The sequence below is a fragment of the Hyla sarda genome, chromosome 6 (genome assembly GCF_029499605.1).
Source record: "Hyla sarda isolate aHylSar1 chromosome 6, aHylSar1.hap1, whole genome shotgun sequence".
Classification (NCBI taxonomy): domain Eukaryota; kingdom Metazoa; phylum Chordata; class Amphibia; order Anura; family Hylidae; genus Hyla; species Hyla sarda.
This window is the reverse complement of record NC_079194.1, coordinates 115,372,792-115,394,142: the sequence shown is the minus strand read 5'-3', so window position 1 is coordinate 115,394,142 and position 21,351 is coordinate 115,372,792. Positions and strand designations below refer to the sequence as shown.

The 21,351-nt window shown below is 43.6% G+C and overlaps 1 protein-coding gene across 6 annotated transcripts in view; it reads right to left on the bottom strand.

Annotated features, from left to right (window-relative positions):
• LOC130275997 (G-protein coupled receptor 22-like) overlaps positions 1 to 21,351 on the bottom strand; it is a 430,686-nt gene that overhangs the window by 77,218 nt on the left and 332,117 nt on the right. For 3 of the 6 annotated variants that reach the window (XM_056524776.1, XM_056524773.1, XM_056524777.1), the window contains one exon: positions 500 to 5,642. The exons of 1 other annotated variant lie outside the window; for it this stretch is intronic. In XM_056524776.1, the coding sequence (XP_056380751.1) occupies positions 4,300 to 5,592 (1,293 nt within the window). In that variant the 5' untranslated portion in view covers positions 5,593 to 5,642 and the 3' untranslated portion in view covers positions 500 to 4,299. Of the gene's footprint in view, positions 1 to 499; positions 5,643 to 15,051; positions 15,356 to 21,351 lie in introns of those variants that run through there. 2 more of the 6 variants (XM_056524775.1, XM_056524774.1) reach the window with 2 other exon arrangements.

Sequence of the window (21,351 nt, the reverse complement as noted above, 5' to 3'; positions counted from 1 at the left end):
TGTGTCATTCAGCCACTATATGGTCTCCTCATGCTGCCAACACCTCCACGCTGTGTTATTCAGCCACTATATGGTCTGCTCATGCTGCCAACACCTCCACGCTGTGTAATTCAGCCACTATATGGTCTCCTTATGTTTCAGCCTCATTCAAGCTGTGTAATTCAGCCACTATGTGGTCTACTCATGCTGCTGCCACCTGCATGCTGTGTCATTCAGCCACTATATGGTCTCCTCATGATGCCACCACCTCCACGCTTTGTCATTAAGCCACTATATGGTCTGCTCATGCTGCCAACACCTCCACGCTGTGTAATTCAGCCACTATATGGTCTCCTTATGTTTCAGCCTCATTCAGGCTGTGTAATTCAGCCACTATGTGGTCTCCTCATGCTGCTGCCACCTACATGCTGTGTCATTCAGCCACTATATGGTCTCCTCATGCTGCCAACACCTCCACGCTGTGTTATTCAGCCACTATATGGTCTGCTCATGCTGCCAACACCTCCACGCTGTGTAATTCAGCCACTATATGGTCTCCTTATGTTTCAGCCTCATTCAAGCTGTGTCATTCAGCCACTATATGGTCTCCTCATGCTGCTGCCACCTCCATGCTGTGTCATTCAGCCACTATATGGTCTCCTCATGCTGCCACCAGCTGCACGCTGTATCATTCAGCCACTATATGGTCTCCTCATGCTGCCGCAACCTGCTCGCTATGTCATTCAGCCACTATATGGTCTCCTCATGATGCCACCACCTCCACGCTTTGTCATTAAGCCACTATATGGTCTCCTCATGCTGCCAAAACCTTCACGCTGTGTCATTCAGCCACTATATGGTCTCCTCATACTGATGCCACCTCCAGGCTCTCTCATTGTGCCGCTCTGCGGCAGTGATTCTAAAAGCGATGCCGGTTATCTGCATGTTATTCTGAATAACAATATTATTTCACTACCCCAGCACACAACATATGCGTGTTAGAACACAGCAAAGTGTTCTATACCCCTATTGAGGCTCTCTGTAGGCCAGAAATAGCCATTTTTAATATAGTTTCGCCGCGAATAAATTCGGATTGAAACAAATTTTTCTGGAAAATTGGGCGAATCGGCCGAATCGAATTTTTGAAAAGTTCTCTCATCTCTACTTGTCATATATTGATTTAAATTTCTGCTTACCATGGGCTTATAAATCCAGTGGGCAGTCCTAATGAATGATTGACACTGTGTGAGTGGGACCGCCCCTTGGATGCATGAGCCCAGAGTATGATGTTTAATACAGAATAGAGTACAATTTGTTGTTATGGATGGAAAAGATGGGGGTTTCTGTTCTTCAAAGACTGGATCATAATTTGCAGACAAGTTGTTATTGATTAAGCAGAATGTAAATTATTCACCAATAATAGACCCTATTTCTTTTAAGTGATTCCACCATTGCATACATGATTGATCTTTGTTAGATTAATTCCATGATTAGAAAGTATATTTTATAAAATGAAAGCTTTTCTTAAGTTTTTACACAATGGGCATCATACATCAATACTCTATAAAAAAGAAAAATTGGCACCGTTGCTCATAACAACCAGAACTTCAGAATTTGTATTGCCTAATCTGCTTCAGAAAAATTTAAGCTGCACTGTGATAAATTGCTATGGGCAATAAGTAATTTGGTGTAAAGTCACTTAATGCTTCTAAGTGGAAAGGACCATTAAAGAAAAAAACAGTGTCACATCTAGTACATTGGATAGCCCCTCAGCCAATCACTGGCCGTGGTGATGTTTCGAAGGGCAGTGTGACACTCCAGGCCTTGACATTACTCGGGACCCAGGCATCACAATTTCTGGAGCTGAAGAGGAGCTCAGTCGGGGCCCGGAGCTGGTCACCAGAGGCACTGCTGGAGTGTAGGAGGTAAGTAAATGTTTTTTTTTGTTTTTGCTTTAATAAACTTTTAAGTGGCCAAAGTTTTGAAAATCCCCCTCTTGCTTGATAACCCTATTAATTACATATGTGCTAATTTGAGAAACTGAGATACAAGAGTGTATGACAAGGGTGTATGACACGATACCTCCTGTCCATCAACAAATGTATCACTTGACTATATTTCCTATGGCTTTTACCCCAATAATTTGATATGTTAGGAAACAGCTTTGTCCTTGTCCTTTTGGATACACCCATTTAAAGGGTACCTATTAGGGAACCTATTAGCTGTACCTTGTAGATTTTAGACAGTTTGGGGGCTGTGCCCATACACTTCCTCTGCTGATACTGTATCTAAAAACACAACTTTAATTATCTCTCTCTTCTGCAGGGTAACTAGGCATGGGGGGCTGTCCCTCTACCCTCCTCCCAGCAACTCCCACTTAATTGACACTCAGAGTGCTAGGCTTTGCATGAACTGCTTGGCACACAGTGTGTCATGCAAGTGTGATTGGTACTGCAGAGGTTTTTTAGGCCTTAAAGGGGTACTCCGCCCCTAGACATCTTATCCCCCATCCAAATGATAGGGGATAAGATGTCTGATCGCAGGGGTACTGCAGGAGAGATTGCGGGGGTTCCCAGCAGCGGGACCCCTGCGATCTGACATCTTATCACCTATCCTTTGGATAGGGGATAAGATGTCTAGGGGCGTAGTACCCCTTTAAGGGACCTCACAGATTCCATTTAAAAGCTTCTCACCATCTATTCTCATGTGCTGTATACTGTAAAAAGACCAGACATACTCATGATGTCTGATATCCCATGATTCTTGCAGTTTATATGTTTTATCTTATTCCTGACACAAAACACAATGGATAAAATAAATTAAAAGCTTTATTATTATTATATTTCTTTATTACTCAGTTGTAGCTAAGAAATGATTTATATGGAATAGTACGGAAATGCTCTATAAAATGTGCTACCCATGACAGCTGCATAAATGACAAACACTTTACAATATGGATTCATAAATGATGGAAATACCAATAAAAAGGTCCCCAATAACCCAATCCCTTCCATGTGATCAATAGCAATCAGGGTTGACCTTATGTCAGCCTAACATAGTTCACTAATCTAAAGCTATGGACTCTCTGCACCTGGTTACTAGGTAAGCCTTACTTAGACACAGCAGAAGCAGCCATTTTGTGATCCGAAAACCTTGACATTACCGTGGCACTCTATGGCTAATATTCAATAAGCTTAACTACTATTCATGCAACACTGCTTACTAAAGAGTGACTGCGCCACTGGACTATTGGTCCAGCTCATAAAATGGTTGCTCCCGTTGTGCACAGTGAGATGTCCACTTTCAGTTTTTAAGACATGAGAACCTCAAGCCTTTAGGAACAGTAGCTTGAGGTTCTTTACAGTGTTTTTTACGCTGATTATGGTATCCTATTGCCAAGACATAAATCCAATTGTGCTTTAATGACGAGCTGGACAAACCACATGATGCAACAAACAGGAACAGCAATTCATTCACAATTTAAGGACTTGCAACTATAGGCAGCTCCCTTTTTTGCCACCTGTTCTATTTTTATTTTTATTTTTTTTGAAGCCTTAATAAAAATGGAAGGTTACACACTTTTTTTTTTTTTTTTTACATTTTGCAAATTTTTGTTGCTTCTTTTTTTTAAAGAAAAGTGGAAGAATACATTTAATATTATTTGTAGAGTTAAAACTTGTGCAAACTAACGCACGTTGACTAAACTGTCCCAAAAGTCATTTTTGAAGACTGAATATTTTTACAACACACCCTACGGATTTTTTTGAAATTTCAACAAAAAAAAAAAAAGAAAATAATCATACAATTAAAAATTTTCAGTTCATGGCTGTTAATAATGAGTTAAAACCATTTATATTATTTGTATAAAAATACAGTGTTTTTGACCCCTTTTAGATATTTCTTTTTTTGATGTTTTTTGCGTGTCCTTTATTCATATATTTTAGAGCTGCTGATAGATATCCAGTATGGTTTATGGAAGGTCAATGCATGCGACAATACTCACTATCCTCATAAAAAATTGTAAGTAGTCCCATAATGGTGAGCATTGGTAGAATGATGTGAAACATACTGCTCCTGGCCTTTTACAGAAGGAACAGCATCACCTGGATAAATCCATCCTCAACCGGATGGGCTGAATGGACTTGTGGCAAGCCAGGCCACAGAGGTAAGATGGCAGTGCTTTTCTTGGATATATTTAAGGGCAATATCTTACTAAGTTCCCAAAATGCCCTTTGAATGTATATTCTTTAAATCAATGAAACCTATGTGCTGCTTTCCCACAGCCATAAAATGCAACCAACTCTGAGATAAAACATATTATCACTCCTTCACAGCATCTGTCAAACATCGATCAGTCCCATCACTGCACTCTAATTTCGCTTTTCTGGATTTCTTGGGCTCAATCCAAGAATTATGTATGACAGTCCCACCAGGAGCTGGATCGACTTGCAACACCGAAACAACCCTCTTTTTCATCTTATTCTTCAATACGTTGCGGAACTTTTGCCGAGTGAAAGCATATAATAGAGGGTGAAAGATGGTTGTGCCATAAGCCATAGTGATGAAACAGATACGTAACTTCACCAGAAGGTCACTGGGCCCCAGACAAAGGATAAGAAGGTTCACAATAGAAATTGGAGCCCAACATAGTAAAAAGGTTGTGATGATAATTAGAGACATCCTGAAGACACGCTTTTGGCGTTCTCGGCGGTCCCGATGACGTTTTACTGCCCGTCTCAAGGCAATAATGACAGAAACAGAAGCTTGGACCCTCAAAGGAGGGTTCTGTATCCCCGTTGGAGGGGCCAGTCTTTTGGTCTCCCCCATGGTGCTTTGGTCTGATGATTTCCTTTTTTTTCTCTTCTTTGTTTTCCGACGCTGGCTTCTCTTAAAATGGTTTCCAATCTTAATGTTCAGGGCCTGTAGAATTTTGGTGTAGGTGACAAGCATAACAGCCACTGCAGCAAAGAAGATAGGAATCTGAATAACCAAATGATAATACATGCCCAATTCTGTGTGGTACTCGTTGACACTGACACAGAGCAAAGTTCGGTTCTGCCATGTTGCCATGTGATCTGGGTCACCAAAAAATTCCACTTCAAAGAAAGGAATGAAGAAAACCATAAGAGACACAAACCAGACGCAGGACAGGAGCAAAACCATGCGGCTTGGGGTTAGGACCCGGTTAGCTGGTCTCACTGAGATGTCATACCTGTCCAAACTGATAACCAAGACATTTATGGCTGTAGCGATGCTACTAAAAGTGACACATGCCTCGTGGAAGCAACAAACCAGAGCAATGTTCTGCTCCAGCGGGATCAGGATGATGACTATGGTCAGCGGGACACAGATTACACAGATGATGATATCTAGAACATGAAGGTTCATAGTCACCATGTTACTGACAGAGTCCACCAGGTTTGACTGCATACAGTAGAGGACAAGTACTGTCAAGTTGCTGCTAAAACCCAACACAATTTCCAGCATAAGGAAGCTGGTAAGGGAAACCTGGAAGCCCAGTGGGTAAGGGAAGTACCAGCCGGCATCTGAGCTGGATCCATCATTAGTTTCCAAGATGGCTTCGTACATATCTGTCTCCTTGGCTGACACCATTCTGTTCTCTGCATAGTCCTAAAAATTGGGAATTTCTTCTGTGCGTCTCCCTGTGGAGCAAACAAAAGGAAATAATAAGTTTCATCAGTGCAAAATTATAAGTCACAAATACATTTCTATTAAACAGTATCACTGAAGAATTTGGTTCTGTTCACAACTTCTGTTATAATGGAGGCCATGACAGCACTGCTGGACCTATCAAACGACCGTCACTAACTGTGACCGATGGACCCCAATGACTTAAAATGAAGCCTGTCTGGTTCCGGTGTGATGAAAGTTGTTTCAGACAGAACTACCAATGGAGGTCCTCTGATGGTAACATAGACAGAGCCTTTGACTTTCATCTAGTGTCCTGGACCATTCCCTATGGTCAGAGGCGGCTCTACCACTAGGCGAGACCTTAGGCGGAGGGGGGGTATGGGGGCTCTCGGTCGCCTAACTTGCCCTCACCTGTTTGAGGTTGTTGCTGGCTGCAAGGGATGCAGCAGCAGCGGTGCCATGAATTACACGGCAGCACTCATATGTTTTTTTTTATTGCCGCGCAGCCTGACTTGAAAACGGGCATCTCTCCGGCAGGGAGGGGGAAGGGCGCACAGGGCCACTAGCAAAAGACTCAAAGAGGAAGACAAGAGCTGCACCTTCCTCTCCTCTGGACTGCCAGACTAACAAAAGTCTGAAGGCTGAGAAGTCGCAGGAATTAAAGGTCTTCTGTCTCTAGCTCTACTCCCTGCACAGACAGTGCCTGCACCGACACTGCTGAGGAAAAGCCTCCCTGAAGACCTGCTGCCAACTGTAAGATCTGGCAGCCTGCATATAACAATATGTGGCCCCCTTCCTCCTGAATACTGTATATAGTGATATGTAACCCCCCCCCCCCCCCCCATATTATACAGTGTACAGGAGTGTCACATATCACTCTATGGGGGATCACATATCAATGTACATTGTAAAAAGAGACATGTGGCACTCCTGTACAATGTGTATAATAGTATTTAAGACCATGTACACTATATACAGTCACATATGGGGAGGTCACATACTATTGGTCAGTGTAAAGGAGTGTCACATATCACTATATACAGTATAGAATAGTGTACATAGCTGTATAGCGGCTAATTTTTGTGCCATAATGTCAATTTTTATTGGTATCACATTAGATTTGATATCACATTAGTCAGACTTTATCACTTTTTACTCAATTTTTTTATGGGATATGATGTGCCCAAAAAAAAAAAAAAACATAATTCTGGCAATTGGTAATGTTTTTACATTTTACGCTGTTCACTATACAATTTCATTAATGTTGTATTTTAATATTTCGGACATATGTGCAGCAATATCAGTTATGTTTATGCTTATGTTTATGCTTTTTAAAAAACTTTATTTTAAAATTTGGAAAAGGAGAGTGATTTAAATTTTTAGTGTAGGTAGGATTTTTTTTAAATACGGCATATTATTATATATTATATTTTAAGAAACCCAAACTTTAGAGAAAATCCTGTGCGCACCACTGGTGAGTGACGAGCATGGGCGGGGTGCACAATATTTTTCCTTGCCCCAGGTGTGCTGCCAACCCACACTACCCTGTGACATCTTGCTACACATCATCTATCTCGCAACTTGCATATCCTTTTTAATTATGAGTGTCAGTGAAGGCCTCATGTTCGGGTTTCACCTAGTCTAGAGCCTTGGAAGAACCATTTGGTATTCCAGACCTACCATTCTGTTTGGTGATGTTAATAATGTTAGCAATGAGGTAGTCATTCTGCCTTTGGACCACCTTTATGGTGATGGAGGATGTTAGTTCCGTATAGGCTATGGATGCCAGTGAACCATGAGCCAACCATTGTGTTGCAGAAGACTATTCTCTATGCAGCCTATTAGCTCAATAGATTATATGGCCACCATTCACCAAAAGGCAATATTTTATAAAAGGTAACCAAAAGCCACCATGTAATTAAAATCCTTTGGTCTGTCAGACTCATCTAATCTAACATTTAATAAATCAGTTATGGAATCAAAACCAAAATACAAGGTGATTATAAAATGTTTCATAATCTCGCAGGTTTCATATCTAAATTACAGAATTTAACTTTTTGTTTACATTTTAAGACTTACATTTTTTTTTTTAGCAATATGAAAACAACATATAAATATTAAAGAAAAACACCAGGATGAGGTATCTGGTAACCTGTTATGTCACTGTTCAGTGGGTGTGCTTCGAGGAAGATGATCACAAGTAATGCGCACAGACAATTCACAGAGGACCTAGAGCTGTGTGCTCCAACACTGGATGTCTTCATTAACAGGGGCCACTTTGGATTCAGAGCACGACTGTAGAACTTTGCATCAATATGAGATGAATAGAGCGCTATCCCAGCTCTGACCCCCCCCCCCTTGTTACATTCTCCCCTGTGTCACATTCCCCCCTCTGTCACCTTGTCTTGTCCTGCAGCAGAATACACTAGGTTTGCCAGGCAGATTTCAAACCTAGTGTATTTGCTGCAGAACAAGCCCTTTCCCCTTCAGCCAATCACAGGCTTTACACCACTGCAGCCTCTGATTGGCTGAAAAGGGAAAGGTCCTGTAAGATGCATAGTGAAGAGAGCAGGGACCAGAGCGCACGGAGGGGAACAACATCTGCAGGGACCGGGATTAGGTGAGCAAAAGGTTTTTTTATTTTCTTCCTTTTTACTTTTACACTTAGTTCAGGGTTTTTCTACCAGGGGGCCTCCAGCTGTTGTGAAACTACTGCTCCCAGCATGCCCGGACAGCCTTTGGCTGTCCGGGCATGCTGAGAGTTGTAGTTTTGCAACATCTGGAGGCCCCCTGGTTGAGAAACACTGACTTTTAGTATATGTCTTTACCTGCTCTGGCCCGCCCCCGCCACGGGAGCCGACCCGAGCAGATAATCACATATTTTCCCGGGGGCTGCATCACTACATCGCAAAAAGCAAAAATTGCGATTCGATTGCTTTTGCTATATACTGTGCAGCCCGCACAGCAACTCTGCAATTCTACCCCGAGCGTGACTCGGGGTTACCGCTTCTAGCAGCGAAAATTAACCCTGAGTCACGCTCGGGAATACCGCTAGGCTGGTTAACACAGAAATGTACAAAATTAGACAGTCATTTAGACATAACCACTTACTGCTAGACTGACTACTGCTCCCTGACAGTGTGGCTTCATACCTTGACTCTAAATCCCCTCTCACCTCTTATCTATTGTAAGGACAGTGCTATGAGTGCAGGAGAGACAGGTGCCATTGTCAGCCAGTAAAGACATGTCCAAAGTTGTGTGCCCAAGCAATCTTCAGTTCCCGCATGGCGAGACACAGGCCATGCCGAGCGGTACAGTTGACCAGGCTCAGCGAAGTTCCATGCATCAGAAAAGGGCTCGTGCAAGGAACTTTGCTAAACATGGTACAGTTGTCATGGCAACTATACCACATAGCATGGTCTGCATCTTCCCACACTGAAGCTTTGTGCAGGTTCACAACCTTGGACTTAGGCTTTAAGGATCTTTGAGAGTATCATCAACACGTGATCAGACACTTTTGGGAGTCATATGCTGGGCTGTACAGTCAATACAGTAGTTTACTGTTATACTAAAGGAAATCTGTCAGTAGTATCACCCGCACTAAACCTGTCAAACAGGCTTGTAGTGTGGGTCATGCTGATTAAAACGGTACTCACATTGTCCAGAATCGCATAGCCGTTGCGCTGCAAATTGAATTTTTCTATTTATGCTAATGAGGGACTTGGGGCATGGCCGGAGGTCCGATCCGAGCTTGGGGCACGCTGATGTCATCTTCGCCTGGCGGCCGCTCTGCCCGTCTCATCATTATTCATAACCCCCGCTCCCTGCTCCTTCACCATGTTAGTATATGGCGCATGCGCCACTTACTGTGTACTCCCGGAAGCGGCAATCCCCTTGGCTTCACTGCTGTAGACATCTTTGAAAAGTAAGCCGGGAGGACGCCGCTTCCGGGAGTACACAGTAAGCGGCGCATGCGCCGTACACTAACATGGCGAAGGAGCAGGGAGGGGGGTTATGAATGTTGATAACGTCGGTGTGCCCCAAGCTCGGATTAGAGCTCCGCCCATGCCCAAATGCCCTCATTAGCATAAATACAAAAACGCACTTTGAAGCAGAACGGCTGGGCAAATCTGGACAATGTGAGTACCGTTTTAATCAGCATCACCTACATTACAAGCCTGTGTGACAGGTTTAATGCGGGTGCTACTACTCACAGATTTCCTTTGTCTTCTCAAGAGCAGGTAATAAAGGTGTGTGACATAAATGTACGCCTTCACCCTCACACATGCATTGTATGGTTCATACACTCAGCTCTGTACACACTTAGGCTGCATTCACACCTCATTTTTTACATACGAGTGCCGGATCTGGCTGGGGGAGGGGAAAACCGGGCGCTCCCATACCCCGGCCGGATCAGCCCGTGACTCCATTTACTTTAATGAGCCGGCCGGAGTCAATCGGTGACTCCGGTCGGCTCAGTTTTGACCCGTATCCGGTTTTGGACCGGACCTAAAACTGTAGTATACTACGGTTTTAGGTCCGGTCAGATAACCGCATTGTAGGTGTACCTTCACAAAATTTATAAAATGCCCTGCAACCATTTAATAAATTTGGTGCTCCGACACATTACCAGCAGACAAAAAAAAAAAAGGTGTAGAAAAATGCTTCACTTACACCTACAATGATGAATGCCCCCTAAGGTACTCATACACAGCTGCAAGACATCTGCTGGGCAAACTTGTTCATCTGACAGCTATTTTTCCCAGTCCCTCCCCAATTTAGGGTAGGGTCACGCAGTGTATAAGCAGCGTATTTCATACTGCACAAAATATGCTATACAGTGGGAAATGCGCTGCATATTCTCCTATGAGCAGACAAATTCCTAATTCATTAGCTGCTGTATTCAAGTTCTGATGTTTCTAAGTGCATTGGAGAGATATTGCAGGAGATGGTCAGGAGGTAAGCTGGAGGTGGATACACTCTTAAAAAAAAAAAAAAGAAGGTAAGATTTGTTTGTTTTTGAATTTTTCTCCTCTTTAAAATGGCAGACATGGTTCAGTGCATGAATTGTTGTGTATTTATTTCAGGTTCCACTCTTAAGAGGTTTGAATGCTGTCAGATCTGTTGACAGTTCTCCTTACTGCAGTAGGAAATAGCATTTTTGAAATCTGAGATGTTTAAATTATCTGTTAAACAAACTCTGGGACTGCTGCAATGCCACTACCACAAAGGACCCCTAGAAATGGCAAATGGGTTACTGTAGGTTCGGGAATGTGGATAGAAGACATGTCCCACAGTCTGTGGGTCTCCATAATTCATTTGCAGCCCTTTCAGAATGTAAGGGCAACAAGGATATTGGCTCAAGCTCAGAAGGTGTGGAACCATCGACTCCTATGTCTAATGTATACAAGACTGCAGCCAAGGACAAAAAATATAAAGTACAATCTGAAAGGAAGCAGCTGTTGCTGGGTGATTCAATCATAAGGAGTGTGGAGCTTAAGGAAAATGGTTTTGTGAGATGTCTCCCGGGAGCTACTGCTAGAAGACATATTCTTAACATTGTTAAGCAAGCAAAGCAGGAATGGGAAGTAGATGTTCCTTTCCATCTAGGGACAAATTACCTGGCTTGCAATGAAGTTTCAGAGGTGAAGAAATCTTTTATCACACTTGGTAATGATGTACAGGATTTTGCATCCACTGTTTCATTTTCTGAAGTTCTGCCTGTGCATAACGTTCAGAATGATAGGCAGAGGCGTATTAAGGAGTTCAACCTATGGCTTAGTAAATGGTGTCAAGAGCAAGGATTTGGCTTTGTGTCTCATGATAGCTTTACTTGGAATAGAAAGAAACTGTACAAAAAAAGATGGTTTGCATCTTTCTCTCAAAGGAACAAATGTACTCAGTGAACAATTCCAAGAGTAAGGAGTATTTAAACTAGGAAGAGGGGACAAAAGAGTGAAAATCCATAAGTCCAATTGCCCCCCGAAACAATGCCAAAACATGTCAGTTGCCCAGAGGTTAAGAAAGGACAATCTCAGAGTCCTGTCTACAAATGCCCGCAGTTTAGGTAATAAAATCAATGAACTTGGGTCAATAATGGCATCTGAGAATGTAGATTTAGTGGCTGTTACTGAGACATGGTTTAATGAAAGGAATGGCTGGGACATATCCATACCAGGGTACTCTTTATACAGAAGAGACAGAGAAGGCAAGAAAGGAGGAGGAGTGGTCCTATATGTGAAAAATAGCATAAAATCTAACCTAATACAAGTTAGTGAGGCCAACATAGAGTCAGTTTGGGTTACGTTGCAGTTTGGTAATCATGCAGTAACTCGTGGAGGTGTGATATATAGACCACCTGGCCAAGTTAAAGAAGTAGATGATCTACTAGTTGAAGAAATATCTAAACCAGGGGTGGGCAATTATTTTCCCCATGGGGCCACATGAGAAACTAAAAATATTGTGGAGGGCCGGGTAGTTTTCCCCCCAGATTAGGCAGCATAGTTGTCTCCCAGATCAGGCAGCATAGTTGTCCCCCAGATCAGACAGCATAGTTGTCCCCCAGATCAGGCAGCATAGTTTTCCCCCAGATTAGGCAGCATAGTTGTCCCCCAAATTAGGCAGCATAGTTGTCCCCCAGATTAGGAGCATAGTTGTCCCCCAGATCAGTATAGTTGTCCCCCAGATTAGGAGCATAGTTGTCCTCCAGATTAGTATAGTTGTCTCCCAGATAAAGCAGCATAGTTGTCCCCCAGATTAGTATAGTTGCCCCCCCCAGATAAGACAGCATAGTTGTACCCCAGATTAGTTGTCCCCCACATTAGGCAGCCCCCCCCCCCACACACACACTGACACATACACATATAATCACACACAGACACATATAATCACACACAGACACTTATATACACAGACACATATAAATACAGACACATATATACACAGACACATACACAGACACATATAATCACACACAGACACATATACACAGACACATATAAACACAGACACATATAATCACACACAGACACATATATACACAGACACATGTAAACACAGACACATACACAGACACATATAAATCACACAAAGACACATATATACACAGACACTCACCCGCCCTGCGCAGCAGAGGGAGACAGGATACACGGCCTCTCCTCCTCTCCCCTCCCTGCTCTGCCTATGGAGGGTTGTAAGACTGCACGGCAGAGAGAAGGCAGGGGAGGGGGAGAGAGGAGACAGGATGTGCACGCCCCCTCCCCAGCACAGTACAATCTCTTCCTGTCATCGCACGGAGCTCTCCCTGTCACAGGCTGGTGGTGTCAGACCTGGGCATTGTACGGCCCGACAGTCAGCATGGGCCGGTCAGAGCCAATCAAATTGCCATATGTGGCCCGCGGGCCATTCAATGCCCAGGTCTGATCTAAACAATCAAACAATGAAAGGAGAAGTTATCATTATGAGAGACCTCAATCTTCCGGATATAAACTGGAAAACCAAAATAGCTAGTTCTGCCAGGAGTACAGATATTCTAAATTCCCTACTGAGATTATCTCTACAACAAGTGGTGGAGGAGCCAACCCATAGGGAGGCCATTTTGGATTTGGTATTCACAAATGGGGATTTGGTATATGATGTTATTGTTGGCAAAAGCTTGCGATCTAGTGATCACCAATCAGTGTGGTTTAATATAAGAACAGTGAAGGAGTCACATCACACAAAAACAAAAGTTTTAGATTTTAGAAAAACATACTTTTCAAAAATGAGATTAGTCATAAATGAGTCCCTATCATACTGGAACAAATTACATGGAGTTCAGGAGAAATGGGACTACTTAAAAGACAAATTATTGAAGGCAACAGAAAATTGCATTAAACTTGTCAGTAAAAGCAGAAAAAGGAAGAGACCACTGTGGTACTCAGACGAAGTGGCCAAAATCATAAAAAACAAAAAAACTAGCATTTAGTAATTATAAAACAACCCAGAGCAATGAAGATAGGGAAATCTACAAGACTAGGCAGAAAGAGGCCAAGCAAGTTATAAGAACTTCTAAAGCACAGGCAGAAGAAAAACTATCTCAGTCTGTGATAAAAGGGGATAAGACATTCTTCAGATATATAAATGAAAAAAGGAAATTAAAACAAGGAATAACTAAATTAAAAACAAAGGAAGGTAGGTATGTAGAAGAGAATAAGGGTCTAGCCGACTGCCTTAATGAATACTTCTGTTCAGTTTTTACAGAAGAAAAAGAAGGAAAAGGACCTCCATTAGAGAGGAAAACTAAGGAATTGTTTGATGCATGTGTCTTTACAGAGGAAGAGGTTCTACATTTGCTGTCTAAAGTGAAGACAAATAAATCACAGGGGCCTAATGGGATGCACCCAAAATTCTTAAAAGAACTTAGTGGTGAGCTAACAAAACCTTTAACAGATTTATTTAACCAATCACTGGTAACAGGAGTCGTCCCGGAAGATTGGAAATGAGCAAATGTCGCACCCATTCACAAGAAAGGTAGTAGGGAGGAATCAACCATAGGCTAGAAAGTCTGACATCAATAGTGGGGAAATTAATGGAAACCCTACTAAAGGATAGGATTGTGGAACATCTAAAATCCCATGGATTGCAAGATGAAAAACAACATGGGTTTACTTCAGGGAGATCATGTCAAACAAATCTTATAGATTTTTTTGACTGGGTGACTAAAATAATAGATGGTGGAGGGGCGGTAGGCATCGCATATCTAGATTTTAATAAGATAGCAGAAAACAGCGGCACACAGGTGGCTTTGGTGAAGATTATGTGGCTTTATTCACCAAACAATGGCAACGTTTCAGCTGCCTCTCGCAGCCATTGTCGAGCAACAAATGGTGTATAGTGCAGGATATAAATAGTTTACAAGGTACACGTAATTACAAAATGTTAATTAACCAAATACAGCAAAAATATAGCCATCGTGATTAATAAGATTACAAGTGAAGGTCCAGATATAAATACACACATGCCGTAAGGGACCGACGCAATGTAAATATAAAACATATGTGCAACACAGTAATAAAATATGACTATACATAAATTACATTAAGTGCTTGTGCAGCTGTGTATAAGTCCAAAATACCTCCACGTCACAGGAGGGGGGTCGCGGCGTGCGTGTCACCAGATTCCATCGCGTGGAACGCTTCGCCATGCACAGCATCCGAAGCAGACATGATTTCCGGTATACACCGGAAGTGATGTGCTATGTTGGCATAACGACCTACAGCGTTTCTTTGCGCTAGCGCCCTGGGATTGCTGTGTCTGTCGGCGCCATCTTGAAAGCTGGCATAACCGGCCTGTCAGGTCCCGTGACATATGAGGAATGTGCTGCTCCATACCTTCAGTTACTGCGAAACCCAGTGCATTGTGGGCAGTGGGGACACTCACCTTCTTCGAGCACATCTTCCGCACTCCAGGTATCCCTGTCCTGCGGTTATTCTGGCATGGTGTTCCCCGCCCGTCTTACTTGACGGGGACCCCCACCAGTGTTGCGCTCGATTCTTGGTGGCGTCCGGGCATCCACTTGTCCAACATTACTGGGAGACTTCATAAGGAGATAGATTTCATACAGGGACCTGCAGGTTTAATGAAACAAACGTACAATCTTGGCAAAATGTAGTTGCCGCAGATGGCGATCACGTCACATCATGTTTTTCATCCAGTTTCACGCATCCCACAATCTTTCCCCAACCTGTAACACAAAAGTACCTGGATTAAAAAAGTGTGTCACATTAAAATATGAAAATAATAACCAAATACTACACAAAACAGGAGCTAGAAGTACATTCTGGAGACGATCACGATTAGGATATATCAAAGGTTACATATTTTGTGGTTTATTTTGAACTCCATACTTAAACCTCCAGATTTTAAAGCCTGGAGAGCGTAGATCCACTTTGGCTCCCTTCTCTTCAGGTGACTGACCCTATCCCCCCCTGTGGGATGTGGTTAATCAACATGAAGCGGAGGTCTTCTTCCGTGTGTCCTTGATCACTGAACTGTTTGGCCACAAGGAGATCTTGTCTCAACCTGCAAATAGTGTAGCGGTGATGGTTTATGCGGGTCTTAAAGTCCCATGTGGTCTCCCCTTCGTAAATTTATCCGCAGGGGCACCACAGGACATACACAACATATGATGAATTACACGTCAAATAATGTTCCTGCAGATCCTGTATTCAACTCCCGTTTTCGGATGTATAAAGGTATTACCCCCTCACATCAAGGGGCAGTTGATACAGGATCTGCATGGGAATGATCCAGGATTTCTGGATGTAATATAACTCTGGCCAGGGCCCGGGGTGTATACATCTGCTTTGACAAGGCGGTCCTTTAGATTACATAATCTCCGATATGCCATCATCGGAGGATATCTGAATTCCTCAACCCCCTCGAAGCCATCCCTCAGGATGTTCCAGTGCTTACGAAGAACACTGGACAACCTGCCGGAGGCCTCCGAGAAGGTGGACACAAAAGTGACTCTAGGTGACCGTTTCTTATTTTGTTTTTTAATGGACTGATGGTTTTCCTTAAGTATAGTGTCTTTACTCGATAGCAGTAATTTTTTTTTGGATATCCCCATTCCAGAAAATTGGATACCATCCTATCTAGGGCTGGTTCCAAGTTGGTATCGGAGCTTACTATTCTCCTTGCCCGCAGCATCTGGCTATTGGGCAATGAGCGTAGCATGGATTTGGGATGGTGATTCTCATACCTTAAAACTGAGTTGGCATCTGTGGGTTTCACATATAAATTTGTAGTTAGACTATGGCCCTCAATTTGTACCAAGGTGTCGAGAAATTGCATATGTCAGAGTAAATTTGATATTGGGGTGTATGCCATTGAGATATTCATGGAACGCCAGAAAATGTATCTCATCTCCCAACCAGAGGAGAAAGACGTCATCAATGTACCTCCACCACTCCAGCACATGGCTGAAGTGGTGGCACACATAGACGCCCTCCTCCTCCAGGCGGGAGACGTACACATTCGCATAGGTCGGTGTCACATTTGTCCCAATGGCTGTTCCTTCACACTGGACATAGAATTGTTCATTAAATTTGAAGTGCAATCAAGAATTCTGTTTGTTCCTGTGAAAAATAACCCATGATGGTGTCCCTAACAGCAAGAATCCCGCCATCATGAGGGATTGATGTGTAGAGACTTACAATGTCCAGGGATGTTAATGACTATAACATTAGCACCTTTAGTGACTTTGTTCCCAATGTAAATTATCCTATGATCGATACTTTCTGTACTCTAGTGAATAAATGACTTTTCTAATTTGAAACATCCTAATCTTACACGTGAGCAAGTATCGGCGATTGATGGGCTTGTCCAGAACCACAACCTGGTTATAAAACCCGCAGACAAGGGCGGAGCGGTTGTGGTGATGAACAAGTCCAAATATATCGCCGAGGCACTCAGACAGGTGGCTGATTCTGCCACCTACCGGAGGGTATCTGTGGACCCCAGGTGGGAGACAGAACGTATAATCAAAGCTATTGTTTCAGCAGCTGTGGAAAGGAACCTTGTTGATAAACCATTAGCTGAATACCTTGTGGTAGAACATCCATTAACACCATTTTTGTACTTGTTGCCCAAGATACACAAGTCATTGCAGGACCCTCTCTGGCGCCCTATAGTGTCCGGAAGGGAGTCTGCAACGAGCCACATCTCTATATTCTTCGACGGGGTTCTTCGTCCATTTGCTTGCAAGGCAAAATCGTACATACAAGATACACCAGACTTTTTGCCTAAAATACATAATGTCTTTGTCCCAGAGGGTGCCATATTAGCATCCCTGGACATTGTAAGTCTCTACACATCAATCCCTCATGATGGCGGTATCCTTGCTGTTAGGGACGCTATCATGGGGGATTTTTCACAGGAACGAACAGAATTCTTGATTGCACTGCTGAATGTAGTTCTCAGAAAAAACTATTTCAAATTTTATGAACAATTCTATGTCCAGTGTGAATGAACAGCCATGGGGACAAATGTGGCGCTGATGTATGCGAATGTGTTCGTCTCCCGCCTGGAGGAGGAGGGCGTCTATGTGTGCCACCACTTCAGCCATGTGCTGGAGTGGTGGAGGTACATTGATGACTTCTTTCACCTCTGGGTGGGAGATGAGACACATTTGCTGGCGTTCCATGAATATCTCAATGGCGTACACCTCAATATCAAATTTACTCTGGCATATTCCACCAAGTCAGTGCAATTTCTCGACACCTTGGTACAAATCGAGGGCCATAGTCTAACTACAAATTTATATGTGAAACCCACAGATGCCAACTCAGTTTTAAGGTATGAGAGTCACCATCCCAAATCCATGCTACGTTCATTGCCCGCTAGCCAGATGCTGCGGGCAAGGAGAATAGTAAGCTCCGATACCAAATTGGAACCAGCCCTAGACAGGATGGTATCCATTTTTCTGGAGCGGGGATATCCAAAAAAATTACTGCTATCGAGTAAAGACACTATACTTAAGGAAAACCATCAGTCCATTAGAAAACAAAATAAGAAGCGGTCACCAAGAGTCACTTTTGTTTCCACCTCCTCAGAGGCCTCTGGCAGGTTGTCCAGTGTTCTTCGTAAGCACTGGCACATCCTGAGGGATGGCGTCGAGGGGGTTGAGGAATTCAGATGTCCTCAGATGATGGCCTATCGGAGATCATGTAATCTAAAGGACCGCCTCGTCAAAGCGGATGTATACACCCCGGGCCCTGGCCAGAGTTATATTACATCCAGAAATCCTGGATCATTCCCATGCAGATCCTGTATCAACTGTCCCTTGATGTGCAGGGGTAATACCTTTACACATCCGAAAACGGGAGTTGAATACAGAATCAAATATTATTTGACGTGTAATTCATCATATGTTGTGTATGTCCTGTGGTGCCCCTGTGGATTAATTTACGTAGGGGAGAACACATAAGACTTTAAGACCTGCATAAACCCTCACCGCTACACTATTCGCAGGTTGAGACAAGATCTCCCTGTGGCAAAACATTTCAGTGATCAAGGACACACGGAAAAAGAAATCCACTTCATGTTGATTGACCACATCCCTCCCCTCAAAAGAGGGGGGGGGGGGGGAAATAGGGTCAGTCACCTGAAGAGGAGGGAGTTAAAGTGAATCTACACCCTCCAGGCCTTAAAAAATGGAGGTTTAAATGTGGAGTTCAAAATAAACCACAAAATATGTAACCTTTGACATATCCTAATCGTGATCATCTCCAGAATGTACTTCTAGCTCCTGTTTTGTGTAGTATTTGGTTATTATTTTAATATTTTAACCTGTTAAGGACCAAGGGCGTACAGGTACGCCTTTGCTCCCTGGTACTTAAGGACCAAGGGCGTACCTGTACGCCCGTGGGAATTTCGGTCCTCGCCGCGCGCTGGGCGGGGACCGGACCGGGGTGACTGCTGATATCGATCAGCAGGCACCCCGCGCAATTGCCCACGGCGATCGGCGCAAATCGCAAGTGAATTCACACTTTCGATTTGCGTAATTCCGGGTCATGACCCGGTGACCCGGAAAATAAGGGGGATCGCGGTTGTCCAAGACACCCACAATCCCCCTGAATGGATAGGAGTGAGGTGGCAGGGGTGCCACCCCTCCCATCCCTGCTATTGGTGGTCTAGACACGACCACCAATAGCAGATCTGGGGCGGGGGGGTTAACTTTTGTTTTCCCCGTTCTGCCCACCCACAATAGGCGGGGCAGGATGGGGAAACGACGGAGGACAGACGCCGAAGTCCACTTACCCATCGGCGAAGGCTGCGGGCGACTATCGGTGTCGGAGATCGGCACGGGCGGCATGTCGTGCGGCAGAAGAGGACGGCTCCCTGGATCGGACGGAAGCCGGTAAGTTGCTTAGCAATATCTAGGGGACTACAGTTTGAGACCATTATACAGTGGTCTCTACACTGTTGCCCTCCAGATGTTGCAAAACTACAACTCCCAGCATGCCCAGACAGCTGTCATGCTGGGATTTATAGTTTTGCAACAGCTGGAGGGTCACAGTTTGGAGATCACTGTGCTGTGAACTGTGGCCCTCTAGATCTTGCAAAACTAAAACTCCCAGCATGCCCACATAGCTGTTTGCTGTCTGGGAGTTTGTAGTTTTGCAACATCTGGAGGGTCACAGTTTGGAAGTCACTGTGCACTGGTTTCTAAACTGTAGACCTCCAGATGTTGCAAAACTGCAAATCCCAGCATGCCCAAACAGCAAACAGCTGTCTCAGCATGCTGGGAGTTGTAGTTGCGTACCTCTAGCTTTTGCATAACTAACGAATTTTCATTAAAGTTGGATGGGAAAATAAAAAAAATTCACTAAAATGCTAGTGTTACCCTACATTTTTCATTTTCACAAGGGAAAATAGGAAAAAAGCCCCCCACAATTTGTAACCCCATTTCTTCTGAGTGAGAACATACCCCATATGTGGATGTAAAGTGCTCTGAGGGCGAACTACAATGCTCAGAAGAGAAGGAGTGCCATTGGAATTTTGAAGAGAACATTTGTCCGGAATTGAAGGCCACGTGTTTACAAAGCCCCCATAGTGCCAGAACAATGGACCCCTCCTACACGTGACCCCATTTTGGAAACTACACCCCTCATGTACTGTAATAAGGGGTACAGTGAGCATTTACGCCCCACAGGTGTCTGACAGTTTTCTGGAACAGTGGTCCGTGAAAATGAAAAATGTAAGTTTGCATTTGCTCAGCCCACTGTTCCAAAGATCTGTCAAACGCCAGTGGGGTGTAAATACTCACTGCACCCCTTATTAAATTCTGTGAGGGGTGTAGTTTCCAAAATGGGGTCACATGTGGGGGGGGGGTCCACTGTTCTGGCACCATGGGGGGCTTTGTAAACGCACATGGCCCCCGACTTCCATTCCAAACAAATTCCCTTTCCAAAAGCTCAATGGCGCTCCTCCTCTTCTCAGCATTGTAGTGCGCCAGCAGAGCACATTAACGTCCACACATGGGGTATTTCCATACTCAGAAGAAATGGGGTTACAAATTTTGGGGATAAATTTCTCCTATTACCCCTTGTAAAAATGTAAAATTTGGGGAACAACCAGCATTTTAGTGATTTTTTTTTTTTCATTTACACATCCAGATTTAACAAAAAGTCGTGAAATACCTGTGAGGTGTTAAGGCTCACTGTACCCCTTGTTACGTTCCTTGAGGGGTGTAGTTTCCAAAATAGTATGCCATGTGGTTTTTTTTTTTTTTTTTTGCTGTTCTGGCACCATAGCCAAAAAGCCAAATGTGACTCCTTCTTTCTGAGCATTGTAGTTTGCCCGCAGAGCATTTTACGTCCTTACATGGGGTGTTTCCGTACTCAGAAGAGATGGGGTTACAAATTGTGGGGGGCATTTTCTCCCATTACCCTTTATAAAAATGGTAAATTTGTGAAAAAAAACTGCACTTTGTGAAAAAAAATGTTTTTTCATTTACTCATCCGACTTTAGCAAAAAGCCATCAAACACCTGTGGGGTGTTAAGGCTCACTGGACCCCTTGTTACTTTCCTTGAGGGGTGTAGTTTCCAAAATGGTATGCCATGTGGGTTTTTTTCTGCTGTTCTGGCACTATAGGGGCTTCCTAAATGTGACATGCCCCCCAAAAACCATTTCAGAAAAACTCACTCTCCAAAATCCCATTGTCGCTCCTTCCC